General features: G+C 36.2%; 1 protein-coding gene across 5 annotated transcripts in view; it reads left to right on the top strand.

Annotated features, from left to right (window-relative positions):
- LOC138304775 (trichohyalin-like) overlaps positions 1-13,588 on the top strand; it is a 95,152-nt gene that overhangs the window by 74,788 nt on the left and 6,776 nt on the right. For 3 of the 5 annotated variants that reach the window (XM_069245039.1, XM_069245040.1, XM_069245038.1), the window contains 5 exons: positions 3,578-3,709; positions 3,968-4,120; positions 5,752-5,856; positions 6,501-6,593; positions 7,477-7,533. In XM_069245039.1, the coding sequence (XP_069101140.1) occupies positions 3,578-3,709; positions 3,968-4,120; positions 5,752-5,856; positions 6,501-6,593; positions 7,477-7,533 (540 nt within the window). Of the gene's footprint in view, positions 1-3,577; positions 3,710-3,967; positions 4,121-5,751; positions 5,857-6,500; positions 6,594-7,476; positions 7,534-8,872; positions 8,899-13,588 lie in introns of all 5 variants that reach the window. The other 2 variants (XM_069245043.1, XM_069245041.1) reach the window with 2 other exon arrangements.

Here is a 13,588-nt window from a genome sequence, read left to right as displayed (position 1 = left end):
TTGTCGACTATAGTTGACAATGGGGAAGAGGAAGGGTAAAATCTTGTCGACTATAGTTGACAATGGGGAAGAGGAAGGGTAAAATCTTGTCGACTTTAGTTGACAATGGGGAATAGGGAGGATAAAAACCTGATGACTTTAGCAGACAACAGGGAAGAGGGAGGGTAAAAACCTGATGACTTCAGCAGACAACAGGAAGAGGGAAGAAGGACCGATGAAAGAGGGAGGTTAAAAACCTGATGACTTTAGCAGACAACAGGGAAGAGGGAGGATAAAAACCTGTTGACTTTAGCAGACAACAGGGAAGAGGGAGGGTAAAAACCTGTTGACTTGAGCAGACAAAAGGGAAGAGGGAGGTTAAAAACCTGATGACTTTAGCAGACAACAGGAAAGAGGGAGGTTAAAAACCTGTTGACTTCGGCAGACAACAGGAAAGAGGGAGGTTAAAAACCTGATGACTTTAGCAGACAACAGGGAAGAGGAAGGGTAAAAACCTGTTGACTTAAGCAGACGACAGGAAAGAGGGACGATAAAAAACCTGATGACTTTAGCAGACAACAGGGAAGAGGGAGGATAAAAACCTGATGACTTTAGCAGACAACAGGGAAGAGGGAGGGTAAAAACCTGATGACTTTAGCAGACAACAGGGAAGAGGGAGGATAAAAACCTGATGACTTTAGCAGACAACAGGGAAGAGGGAGGGTAAAAACCTGTTGACTTAAGCAGACAACAGGGAAAGAGGGACGATAAAAAACCTGATGACTTTAGCAGACAACAGGGAAGAGGGAGGTTAAAAACCTGATGACTTTAGCAGACAACAGGGAAGAGGGAGGGTAAAAACCTGTTGACTTTAGCAGACAACAGGGAAGAGGGAGGTTAAAAACCTGATGACTTTAGCAGACAAAAGGGAAGAGGAAGGGTAAAAACCTGTTGACTTTAGCAGACAAAAGGGAAGAGGGAGGTTAAAAACCTGTTGACTTTAGCAGACAACAGGGAAGAGGGACGATAAAAACCTGATGACTTTAGCAGACAACAAGGAAGAGGGAGGTTAAAAACCTGTTGACTTTAGCAGACAACAGGGAAGAGGGAGGGTAAAACCTGTTGACTTTAGCAGACAACAGGGAAGAGGGAGGGTAAAAACCTGATGACTTCAGCAGACAACAGGAAAGAGGGAGGTTAAAAACCTGTTGACTTGAGCAGACAAAAGGGAAGAGGGAGGTTAAAAACCTGATGACTTTAGCAGACAACAGGGAAGAGGGAGGGTAAAAACCTGTTGACTTTAGCAGACAACAGGAAAGAGGGAGGTTAAAAACCTGATGACTTTAGCAGACAACAGGGAAGAGGAAGGGTAAAAACCTGTTGATTTAGCAGACACAAGGGAAGAGGGAGGTTAAAAACCTGTTGACTTTAGCAGACAACAGGGAAGAGGGACGATAAAAACCTGATGACTTTAGCAGACAACAAGGAAGAGGGAGGTTAAAAACCTGTTGACTTTAGCAGACAATAGGGAAGAGGGAGGGTAAAACCTGTTGACTTTAGCAAATAACAGGGAAGAGGGAGGATAAAAACCTGTTGACTTTAGCAGACAACAGGGAAGAGGGAGGTTAAAAACCTGTTGACTTAAGCAGACAACAAGGAAGAGGGAGGTTAAAAACCTGTTGACTTAAGCAGACAACAGGGAAGAGGGAGGGTAAAAACCTGATGACTTCAGGAGACAACATGGAAGAGGGAGGGTAAAAACCTGTTGACTAAGTCGACAACAGGGAAGAGGGAGGTCAAAAACCTGATGACTTAAGAAGACAACAGGGAAGAGGGAGGTCAAAAACCTGATGACTTAAGAAGACAACAGGGAAGAGGGAGGGTAAAAACCTGTTGACTTAAGCAGACAACAGGGAAGAGGGAGGGTTAAAAACTGTTTACTAAGTTGACATCAGGGAAGAGGGAGGTTAAAAACCTGATGACTAAGTCGACAACAGGGAAGAGGGAGGATAAAAACCTGATGACTTTAGTAGACAACAGGGAAGAGGGAGGGAAAAACTGTTGACTTTAGCAGACAACAGAAAAGAGGGAGGGTAAAAAACCTGTTGACTTAGTCGACAACAGGGAAGAGGGAGGTTAAAAACCTGTTGACTTTAGCAGACAACAGAAAAGAGGGAGGGTAAAAACCTGTTGACTTAGTCGACAACAGGGAAGAGGGAGGGTAAAAAACTGTTGACTAAGTTGACAACAGGGAAGAGGGAGGTTAAAAACCTGATGACTTAAGCAGACAACAGGGAATAGGAAAGGTTAGATCTTGTTGACAATAGTCAACAATGGGGAAAAGGAAGGGTTAAATCTTATAGACTAAAGTTGATAATGGGGAAGAGGAAGGGTTAAATCTTGTCGACTATAGTCAACATTGGGAAGAGGGAGGGTAAAATCTTGTCGACTTTAGTTGACACTGGGGAAGAGGAAGGGTTAAATCCTGTCAACTAAAGTCAACAATGGGGAAGAGGAAGGGTTAAATTTTGTCGACTATAATCAACATTGGGGAAGAGGGAGGGTAAAATCTTGTTGACTTTAGTTGACATTGGGGAAGAGGAAGGGTTAAATCTTGTCGACTATAGTCAACAGTGGGGAAGAGGGAGGGTAAAATCTTGTCGACTTTAGATGAAAATGGAGAATAGGGAGTGTAAAATCTTGTCAACTATAGTTGACAATGGGAAAGAGGAAGGGTTAAATCCTGTTGACTATAGTCAACATTGGTGAAGAGGGAGGGTAAAATCCAGTCGACTATAGTTGACAATGGGGAGAGGGAGGGTAAAATCTTGTCGACTTTCCTTGACAATGGGGAAGAGGAAGGGTTAAATTTTGTCGACTATAGTCAACATTGGGGAAGAGGGAGGGTAAAATTTTGTCGACTATAGTCAACATTGGGGAAGAGGGAGGGTAAAATCTTGTCGACTATAGTTGACAATGGGAAAGAGGAAGGGTAAAATCTTGTCGACTATAGTTGACAATGGGGAAGAGGAAGGGTAAAATCTTGTCGACTTTCGTTGGCAATGGGGAAGAGGAAGGGTAAAATCAAGTTGACAATGGGAAGAGGAAGGGTAAAATCTTGTCGACTTTAGTTGACAATGGGGAAGAGGGAAAGGTAAAATCTTGTCGACTATAGTTGACAATGGGGAAGAGGAAAGGTAAAATCTTGTCGACTATAGTTGACAATGGGGAAGAGGAAAATCTTGTCGACTATAGTTGACAATGGGAAGAGGAAGGTAAAATCTTGTCGACTATAGTTGACAATGGGGAAGAGGAAAGGTAAAATCTTGTCGACTATAGTTGACAATGGGGGGAGATTGAGGGTAAAATCCAGTCAATTATAGTTGACAATGGGGGAGATTGAGGATAAAATCCAGTCAATTATAGTTGACAATGGGGGAGATTGAGGGTAAAATCCAGTCAACTATAGTTGACAATGGTCTTGAGGGTAAAATCCAGTCAACTATAGTTGACAATGGTCTTCATTAAGGCTGAACATATATGTTGGCCTCACATTGCATAAAACAAATTAAACAAAGTGAATTCCTTCTGCCCACAGCTCCAGGAGAGGTTAGAGGCGAGACGTTTGGAGAGGAAGAGAAAGGCCGAGGAAGCCAAGGAAGAAGAGAGGCCACCATCTACACCGTCCAGTATGGCCTCTTCACGACCCACTACCGTCGACTCTAAAGTCGTAAGTCTGCCATCCTGAATCATTGACTACTTATCTAGGCCAGATTGCACAGTCAATTCCATAAGGCATACAATTAAATTTGCTGCTTTCGTTGTGGTCTCTCAAATGACAGCATTTACATCTTCAATTATTGTAACTTACAAAGTCATTATTATCAAAAAGTAAAATTTCTGTTATTCAGGAATAATTTGGTCTACAAAATTGTGAAAACGATTGTTAGATAGACTGTATTTATATGTGTGGTTTGTTACATTGAAGATGCCACCTCCATTCCGGATGACAAGGGAGAAAACGGTGGTCGACGTCAATGTTACAGATGAAGAGAAGAATGCTGTGGTGTCCAAACTTGTACGAGAACAGACCAGTCTACATAAAAAGATTACAGACACACAGCGACAACAGGAGGAAATGGTAAAAAGATCTTAGTTTTATATTTACTAGTCTTTAATGTATGTTGAATGTATGTAGATGAATCAGGACTTGAAATCACTTATCAATAAGATTTCTTCAGAAATTTCTGTTCATAAAGTGAATAACTTGCACATATAAACAAAGAATGGAAGTATATTGGACGTATAATAATTCGATCACCAATATGTTGTCCTGAAAACTCACAATCAGGGCCAAGTTTCACAAGCATTCCTTAACTTAGAACAATTCTTTAACTTAAAATTTCCCATTGGAAAACTTTACTAACAGAAGAAAATTTCTAAAATTTATAGTTTTTTTTCTAACTTCTCTTATGTTTTCAAATGGAGATTTTTAGGTCACCTGAGACGAAGTCTCAAGTGACCTATTCTAATCTCCTTTTGTCCGTCATCATGCATGTGCTCGTAAACAAATTACGTTTTCGATTTCTTCTCTAAAACCGCTGAAGCAATTTCATTGAAATTCTAAACAAACCTTCTAAGGCATAAGGCCAATCAAAATTATGAAATAAATGACCCCCATCCCCAGGGGGCTGTGGAAGGGGCCGAAAAGGGTAAAATTGGCTAAAATTTCAAAAATCTTCTTCTCCACTCACAGATGTTGCAGAATCAAATACTCTTCATAGATGGAAAGGTCTAAGGTCCTTTACAAAAATTGTGAGTTATATGATCCTGGGGATGGGGTCAAATTTACTGTAGTTTATATAGGGAAAATACATTTGTGAACATTCTTTACTTGGTTTTCAAATGAAAATGAGTCAAACTGAGTTCAAATTATTAGCCTGTGATAGCTAGCATGTTAACATCATATCCATATTGGTGTTGGCCAACTCCTGGGGGCCAAAGGGCAGGGCCAAAAAGGTTCAAAATGGCCAAATTTCAAAAATTCTCTTCTGAATTCACAGATTTGATGGAACCAGATAATCTTCCTCTTAAGGACCTTTACAAAAAGTGTGAATGTCATGGCCCTGGGATATCAGATTTTCCCCTGGGGATGGGGTCAAATTTACTATAGTTTGTATAGGAAAATTACATTAATGAACATTATTTGCTCAGTTTTAATAGGAAATAAGTCAAACTGGTTTAGAATAATTAGTCTGAAATAGCATTTTAACACCATATCCATATCGATGTTGGCCGACCCCCAGGAGCCAAGGGGCAGGACCAAAAGGGGTCAAAATGGCTAAAATTTCAAAAATCTTCTTCTGAATTCACAGATTTGATGGAACCAAATAATCTTCATAGATTAAAAATGCAAATTTATAAAACCACTGACTCACTTCAAGGGCCTGATGCGCCAATATGTAATGTTTATATGTTTTTGTTTCATTCTGTTTCCGAACTCAGGTGACCGTTAAGGCCCATGGGCCTCTTGTTAAGGTGAGGAATTCCTTATGATTAAGGAATGTTTCTGAAACTGGGCCCTGGACATAGATATCAGAGAAGAGATTTGATTACTGATGATGTATACAGAATACAGCAGTTCAGAGAAAGTGATCAAGGATCTAAATTGTATGATATGAACTTTTGATGTTGTATGGGTAGTGATAGTCATAACTCTGTATTAAAGGAAGAAAAATATGAATGATAACGTGCCTTTATATTTACAATCAGCTCCAAAGACGTCTCGAACTCAGGAAAGGAAAGCGTAAAGAAGAAGCTCAACACTTGTTTGAAATTGGAGAAAGAAACAAATCAACTTACCAGAAGAGTAAAGAGGTAATATTTTCCTTCAAATTTTGTAATATATTAGAATAACAAGACTGCAAGCTATCCGAGTATTCAAATTGAGCAAGTTCTAAAGACATTATCAAATTTGTTAATTCAGTGTATGTTTATAAAGAATAAGAGAAAGTTCATCCTGATGTCAGGAAATTTAAGTCATTAACTAATTAAAGTTCTGAACCTTTGTATTTTTATATGGTGATTACAGCTCCTTCTGTGATCATACTAATCACCTCTTTATATTGTCAGGGTGTGTCTATTCCGTATTTGCATATTACAGAGTTATCTGCCCTTGCGGGTAGGTATTGATTTTCACGTCATGTGTTTGCGAGCGTAACGTCATACATATTGGAGAAAACGACGTAAATTGCACTAAAAAATAATGACGTAACAATCGATACCTACCGGCAAGGGAGTAAACTCTGTAATATGCAAAGACGGAAAACACAGATATGATACAAGTTTTTTCCGTGACAAAGGTCGAGTTCAAAATTTACCAAAAATGACTGTATTTGATATATATGTACCTTGTTTATGTTTCCTTGCTAAGAATTTCACCACATTCCCCGTTAAAGGTTGGCTATTTTTTAGTTATCTACCTTTATTATTTGTATAAATGTATACTACTTTCTCTACAGGATGAGAAAACTCGTCAGATGGAGATGTTGAAACAGAGGGTACAGGCTCGAAGGGAAAGATCTCGTAGTCCCAACCCTATCGCGGAATCTCCGGTGAGTAAAGAGGACGGAATCTGATCCCATACTGAGTAGAGAATGTGATCAAAAATATTAGTTTTACCTGCAGCTAGATAGATTTTCATCCTGAATACATTGTCTGTAATTCACTTTGCCAGTTATGATATTAATATACCAATACCAGTTAGAGTGAATATTGACCCATATGAAAAAGCGACTACAGTATGGTATTATGATTTAGATTTAGTAAAGAAGTACTTAGGACATTAACATTAAACTTTATACATGTAGTTTAGTGTCATATATTAGGATTCAGAAAAAGAATGCATATTGTTTATTCCATTTCCATGTAGTATATGACATACAATGATGTCTTTTTATAGAATCACATGATGAACTTTTAGAACAGCTAGTTTTATTTGCATGTTCACAGTATTATTGAAACCTACCATTCTATCACACAAATAAATGTTGTTAGTATAAATGTAATATTTTTAACTTGTTATGTGTATGCTACAGGATGAATGGTAAGTCTATATGCATGAGGACATGGGTATCAAACAAGCATGGGGAAGAATTCTTGAGGTTGTTTCTTTTCAGTTTGTTCATATGTTGTAAAACTCTTAGGTTCTATTAATATATTCTATAAAATGCGTAGTGATATATATATATACAAATTATATTAAGGTTTCTATCATGTTTGTTGTGTTCTAAGCTTTTGGTATTGGACACCATATTGTGACATAGAGCATGTGATTAAAAGTTAATTGATGTATAAAGATGAGAGGTTTTGACTAGAAACATTCTGATCAATATCCCCTGGGCCCAATTTTATAAACATTCCTTAACTTTAAGGAATTCCTTAACCTAAAATTGTTTGTACTTAAGCAATGATATAATATTGAACACACTATTCTAGATTGGGGGTAAAGATACCCCCTTACACCATGTCGACATAACTGTAGGGGTGATGATGGTAAGTATTAATGACATCTACCAGTAATACACAACATTTACTTAAATAAAACGCTGCATCATTTAACTCATTTAATGAAAAGTTAGCACAATTAATAGTAAAATATAACTCATTTCTAATGGATGATGAAATTTCTCATATCTAATGATAATTTGTCACAATAATTGAAAATTAATTATAAATCACAAATTGATTTTAAAAATGAAAAAACTCATTATATTCATGTTTGCATATTAGAGTTATCTGCCCTTGTGGGTAGGTACATGTATAGATTGTTGTTTCATGTGCTTGTGACCACAACATCATACTTTTCAGTGAAAATGACTTTGGATTTGTTCACAAAATGATGATGTCTCAATGCATGGATATTTACTCGCAAGAGAGCAAGCACTGTAATATGCAACAGAATAATTGATACAAGATATTCACCACAAACTTAACACATTATTTATATAGTTACCACAAAAAGCTAATAAAAAACCCATTGGGTATAAGTATATAACAAAAAAAAAACACAAAAAAAACACAACATAAGGAAAAGTAGTCTTTTTTCCATAATGATTGGGAAATATGGTTGTATTCCATGAGTACCAAATTTTGATATCCCATGATTCGTTCAGATTTTGTGTAAAAATCAGTGAATTTAGACTGAAAAAACTAGAGGTTGATCTAATTGAAATTAATTGAGTTATATCAGACACAGCAGTTATAAACAATCCTTCATAAAAGTGTTTGAGACAATTTCTATTGTAGACTGACTATATGGTAGTCTTATAAGATGAAGCTATAGAGAATACCAGTACATGTACACCAATATATACATGTATACCTGTACACAACTAATTACACCTGTTTGAAGATACAGTTCAATGAACTCAGATATCCTCTGGGTTAAAAGAGATTTCTCATTAACAATACCTGCCTCTGTAGTTATGATAACAGCATCATAAAATGGAGACATCCTGTTTTTGCATGCTGCATGGCATTCTCTGAAATCAAACCCCGTGATGAATTGTTTGATGGATCGTTCAGTGCATGATTGATCTATTGATAATTATGTATATTATAAGGCTCTGAGATTAATCCACTAGTTGTTATATCATACAGGATAACTGTCTAACTACAATCAATATGGTGACAATAATATGAACTTTAATTTTCAATGTGCTTTGTTATCTCCTTGTTTTCAGCATGTATCCAAAGTATGTGGACTTTGGCTTAATCTGACCATTTAACAAAGGTTTTAAGTTCATTTGATTCATTCATTTATAGCATTTATACATCTTGTTATTACATTAAGACAGCAATGATATGATTTGTGATTTGAATTTTATTCTAGAACTCCATGGAGTGATATGAAATCTCGTAAGTTACGCCGTTCATGTTTGATATCTGCTGTGACAGTGGACTTTTGGTTTCTTCTTTATTTTATTTTCTTCTTTGTGAAGTGATATCTGATTTTCTCTTAACCATTGTAATATCCTATCTTGTTTGTTGACTTCAATGTATCATACGTACATTTCTTTAGATGGAAGTTTTTAAAAGATACTGGATACTTTTCAGTGAATTATTGAAAAGGAAAATATGTGTGTATAACTACTACATTATAATGTACATTATGTACACTTGTTTTGTATTTCTATATTACAGTGTTATCTGTCCTTGCTGGTAGATATTGATTTTTTGTTCAAAATCAATATCTACCCTTAGGAACAGATGATTATTATAATAAAAAGACTGATTAATATATCTGGACAAACATTACAGATTTGTAATTTTGTCTACATTTTGGGCTTGTTTTTTTCAGTTTGTCTTTTATATTTTTTATTCAATTTTTATACTCACTTTGTCTTGTTCGTGTGATTTTGAAAACTATCTACAGATGGTGATGGTAAATATACATGTATCAAAGCAATATCAGATTGAGTTAAAGACTCACGACATTGTCATATTACAATATACCGGTAACTGAGAATTCCTCGACATATTATAAAATAACTGAGAATTCCTCAACATATTATAATATAACTGTGAATTCCTCGACATGTTATAATGTAACTGAGAATTCCTCGACATGTTATAATATAACTGTGAATTCCTCGACATGTTATAATGTAACTGAGAATTCCTCGACATGTTATAATGTAACTGAGAATTCCTCGACATGTTATAATGTAACTGTGAATTCCTCGACATGTTATAATGTAACTGAGAATTCCTCAACATATTATAATATAACTGTGAATTCCTCGACATGTTATAATATAACTGTGAATTCCTCTACATGTTATAATATAACTGTGAATTCCTCGACATGTTATAATGTAACTTATGAATGTAACTGTGAATTCCTCAACATATTATAATGTAACTGAGAATTCCTCGACATATTATAATGTAACTGAGAATTCCTCGACATGTTATAATGTAACTGAGAATTCCTCGACATATTATAATGTAACTGAGAATTCCTCGACATATTATAATATAACTGAGAATTCCTCGACATGTTATAATATAACTGTGAATTCCTCGACATGTTATAATGTAACTGTGAATTCCTCGACATGTTATAATGTAACTGTGAATTCCTCGACATGTTATAATGTAACTGAGAATTCCTCTACATGTTATAATATAACTGTGAATTCCTCGACATGTTATAATGTAACTGTGAATTCCTCGACATGTTATAATGTAACTGAGAATTCCTCGACATGTTATAATGTAACTGAGAATTCCTCTACATGTTATAATATAACTGTGAATTCCTCGACATGTTATAATGTAACTGTGAATTCCTCGACATGTTATAATGTAACTGTGAATTCCTCGACATGTTATAATGTAACTGAGAATTCCTCGACATGTTATAATGTAACTGAGAATTCCTCTACATATTATAATATAACTGTGAATTCCTCGACATGTTATAATGTAACTGAGAATTCCTGGACATGTTATAATGTAACTGAGAATTCCTCGACATGTTATAATATAACTGTGAATTCCTCGACATGTTATAATATAACTGTGAATTCCTCGACATGTTATAATGTAACTGAGAATTCCTCGACATGTTATAATATAACTGTGAATTCCTCGACATGTTATAATGTAACTGAGAATTCCTCGACATGTTATAATGTAACTGAGAATTCCTCGACATATTATAATATAACTGTGAATTCCTCGACATGTTATAATGTAACTGAGAATTCCTCTACATATTATAATATAACTGTGAATTCCTCGACATGTTATAATGTAACTGTGAATTCCTCGACATATTATAAAATAACTGAGAATTCCTCGACATATGATGATATAACTGAGAATTCCCCGATATGTTATGATATAACTGAAAATTCCTCGACATGTTATGATAAAACTGAAAATTCCTCTACATATTATATCAGTGAGAATTACTCTGCATATTATATGATATAATTGAGAAATCCTCGACATCTATCTTTGTAGCACCAGTCAGTTTTCCACTTGTTCATATCAAGGTACAATACCAGCACTGTCTCTCTTCACCATTTTGTTTCTTTGTATGTATACTGATAATTTTAAATATCACTGTAAACATATTTATTTTATACTTTCTCTGAAATAGAGATATAAATATGTCTGTCTATCGGTCAATAGTACTTCATTTCCATACAATTACTCACTGCATATCAAAGCAATTTTATTCAAACTTATTGAATATCTCAAGGGCTCGACAAATTTCATTGACACATTTGGTGGAGTTATGTCCCCTTTAAAATAATCTTTTTCAGTCGTTTCTGTACGTTAATTGAAACAAATATAAACCTTTTTCTTTATTTGGTAACTTAAATGCCACAAGACTTGATCTAGTTTAAATGATACTTTGAACAGACAATATTTGGCGGAGTTATGGCCCCTTGATTATCGTCAACATTCAAATTTGTGTTAACAATAATTCGAAGCAATGACTGAAATGTAAACTTTTACTAAAATTATTTCTAAGAAGAAGGGATGTCAAATTTAAGTATTGGATTTTGTTGGATTACTGGTCAAAGATGCATGTAACATCTTGATTTCCATGAATGTGATTAAATGAAGACACAAGATAAAATAATGTAGTGTGGTATTACAGCTATTCTCCAGTGATCTGTACTTTTTTTTGGTCCTTCAAGATTTTCATAATGAAGGAAATCCATAATTTCTTCTTTCATTAAGATGTATTCAGGTTTGAGATGAGGCTCGTATTGATAGCTAATGAGAGCTGGTTTTGATTAAGGCTATAGTATTGGTAACACAGACTTCCCTCACATAATAACATCTGTAATATAACGACACCTGGAGTCACCTGGAGTCACATTCTCAAGGGCCTTTTATCTAACCAAACTAATTACCTGTATAAATATAGTCCTCCAACTCAAATTGCAGTCCTGTGATGATGGTTATGCCTTAACTGTATTAGCAATGAAACAGGTAATATTAGTTGGTATTCTTTATAAAGGTTGGCAAGGGACTGAATTGCTAAACCATAGCCACTGCCATGAATATGAACATTACAGCTTACTCCAATTCCATGACAGACCTCTAAGAGCTGTGGAAGAACCCCTGTCAGCAACCCTCATACACTCAACTCTTAACAACATCCCTACCACCAACATTCTGACCAAACCTTTATCTATCTATCCCTACCACCAACTTTCCAACCAAATTCTTATCTAACCCTACAACCAACATTCCAACCAAACCTTTATCTAACCCTACCACCAACATTCCTACCAAACCTTTATCTAACCATACCACCAACAGTTCAACCAAATCTTTATCTAACCCTACCACCAACATTCCTACCAAACCTTTATCTTACCCTACCACCAACATCCCGACCAAACCTTTATCTAACCCTACCACCAACAGTCCTACCAAACCTTTATCTAACCCTACCACCAACATTCCTACCAAACCTTTATCTATCCCTACCACCAACAGTTCAACCAAATCTTTATCTAACCCTACCACCAACATTCCTACCAAACCTTTATCTTACCCTACCACCAACATCCCGACCAAACCTTTATCTAACCCTACCACCAACAGTCCTACCAAACCTTTATCTAACCCTACCACTAACATTTCAACTAAACCTTTATCTATCCCTACCACCAAAATTTCAACCAAACCTTTATCTTTCCCTACCACCAACATTTCACCAACATTCCAACCAAATCTTTATCTAACCCTAACCCTACCACCAACATTTCAACCAAACCTTTATCTAACCCTACCAACCCTACCAACACCCACCACCAAACATTCCACCAAACCTTTATCTAACCCTACCACCAACATTCCAACCAAACCTTTATCTAACCCTACCACCAACATTCCTACCAAACTTTTATCTAACCCTACCACCAACATTTCAACCAAACCTTTATCTAACCCTACCACCAACATTCCACCAAACCTTTATCTAACCCTACCACCAACATTCCTACCAAACCTTTATCTAACCCTACCACCAACATTTCAACCAAACCTTTATCTAACCCTACCACCAACATTCCAACCAAACCTTTATCTAACCCTACCACCAACATTCCAACCAAACCTTTATCTAACCCTACCACCAACATTTCAACCAAACCTTTATCTAACCCTACCACCAACATTCCAACCAAACCTTTATCTAACCCTGCCACCAACATTCCTACCAAACTTTTATCTAACCCTACCACCAACATTTCAACCAAACCTTTATCTAACCCTACGACCAACATTTCACTAACATTCCAACCAAATCTTTATCTAACCCTACCACCAACATTCCTACCAAACTTTTATCTAACCCTACCACCAACATTTCAACCAAACCTTTATCTAACCCTACCACCAACATTCCACCAAACCTTTATCTAACCCTACCACCAACATTCCTACCAAACCTTTATCTAACCCTACCACCAACATTCCAACCAAACCTTTATCTAACCCCACCACCAACATTCCAACCAAACCTTTATCTAACCCTACGACCAACATTTCACTAACATTCCAACCAAATCTT

The sequence above is a fragment of the Argopecten irradians genome, chromosome 12, assembly GCF_041381155.1.
Source record: "Argopecten irradians isolate NY chromosome 12, Ai_NY, whole genome shotgun sequence".
In the NCBI taxonomy this organism is placed as follows: Eukaryota; Metazoa; Mollusca; class Bivalvia; order Pectinida; family Pectinidae; genus Argopecten; species Argopecten irradians.
The sequence above is the reverse complement of the archived record's forward strand: the minus strand, read 5'-3'. Positions and strand labels throughout refer to the sequence as shown.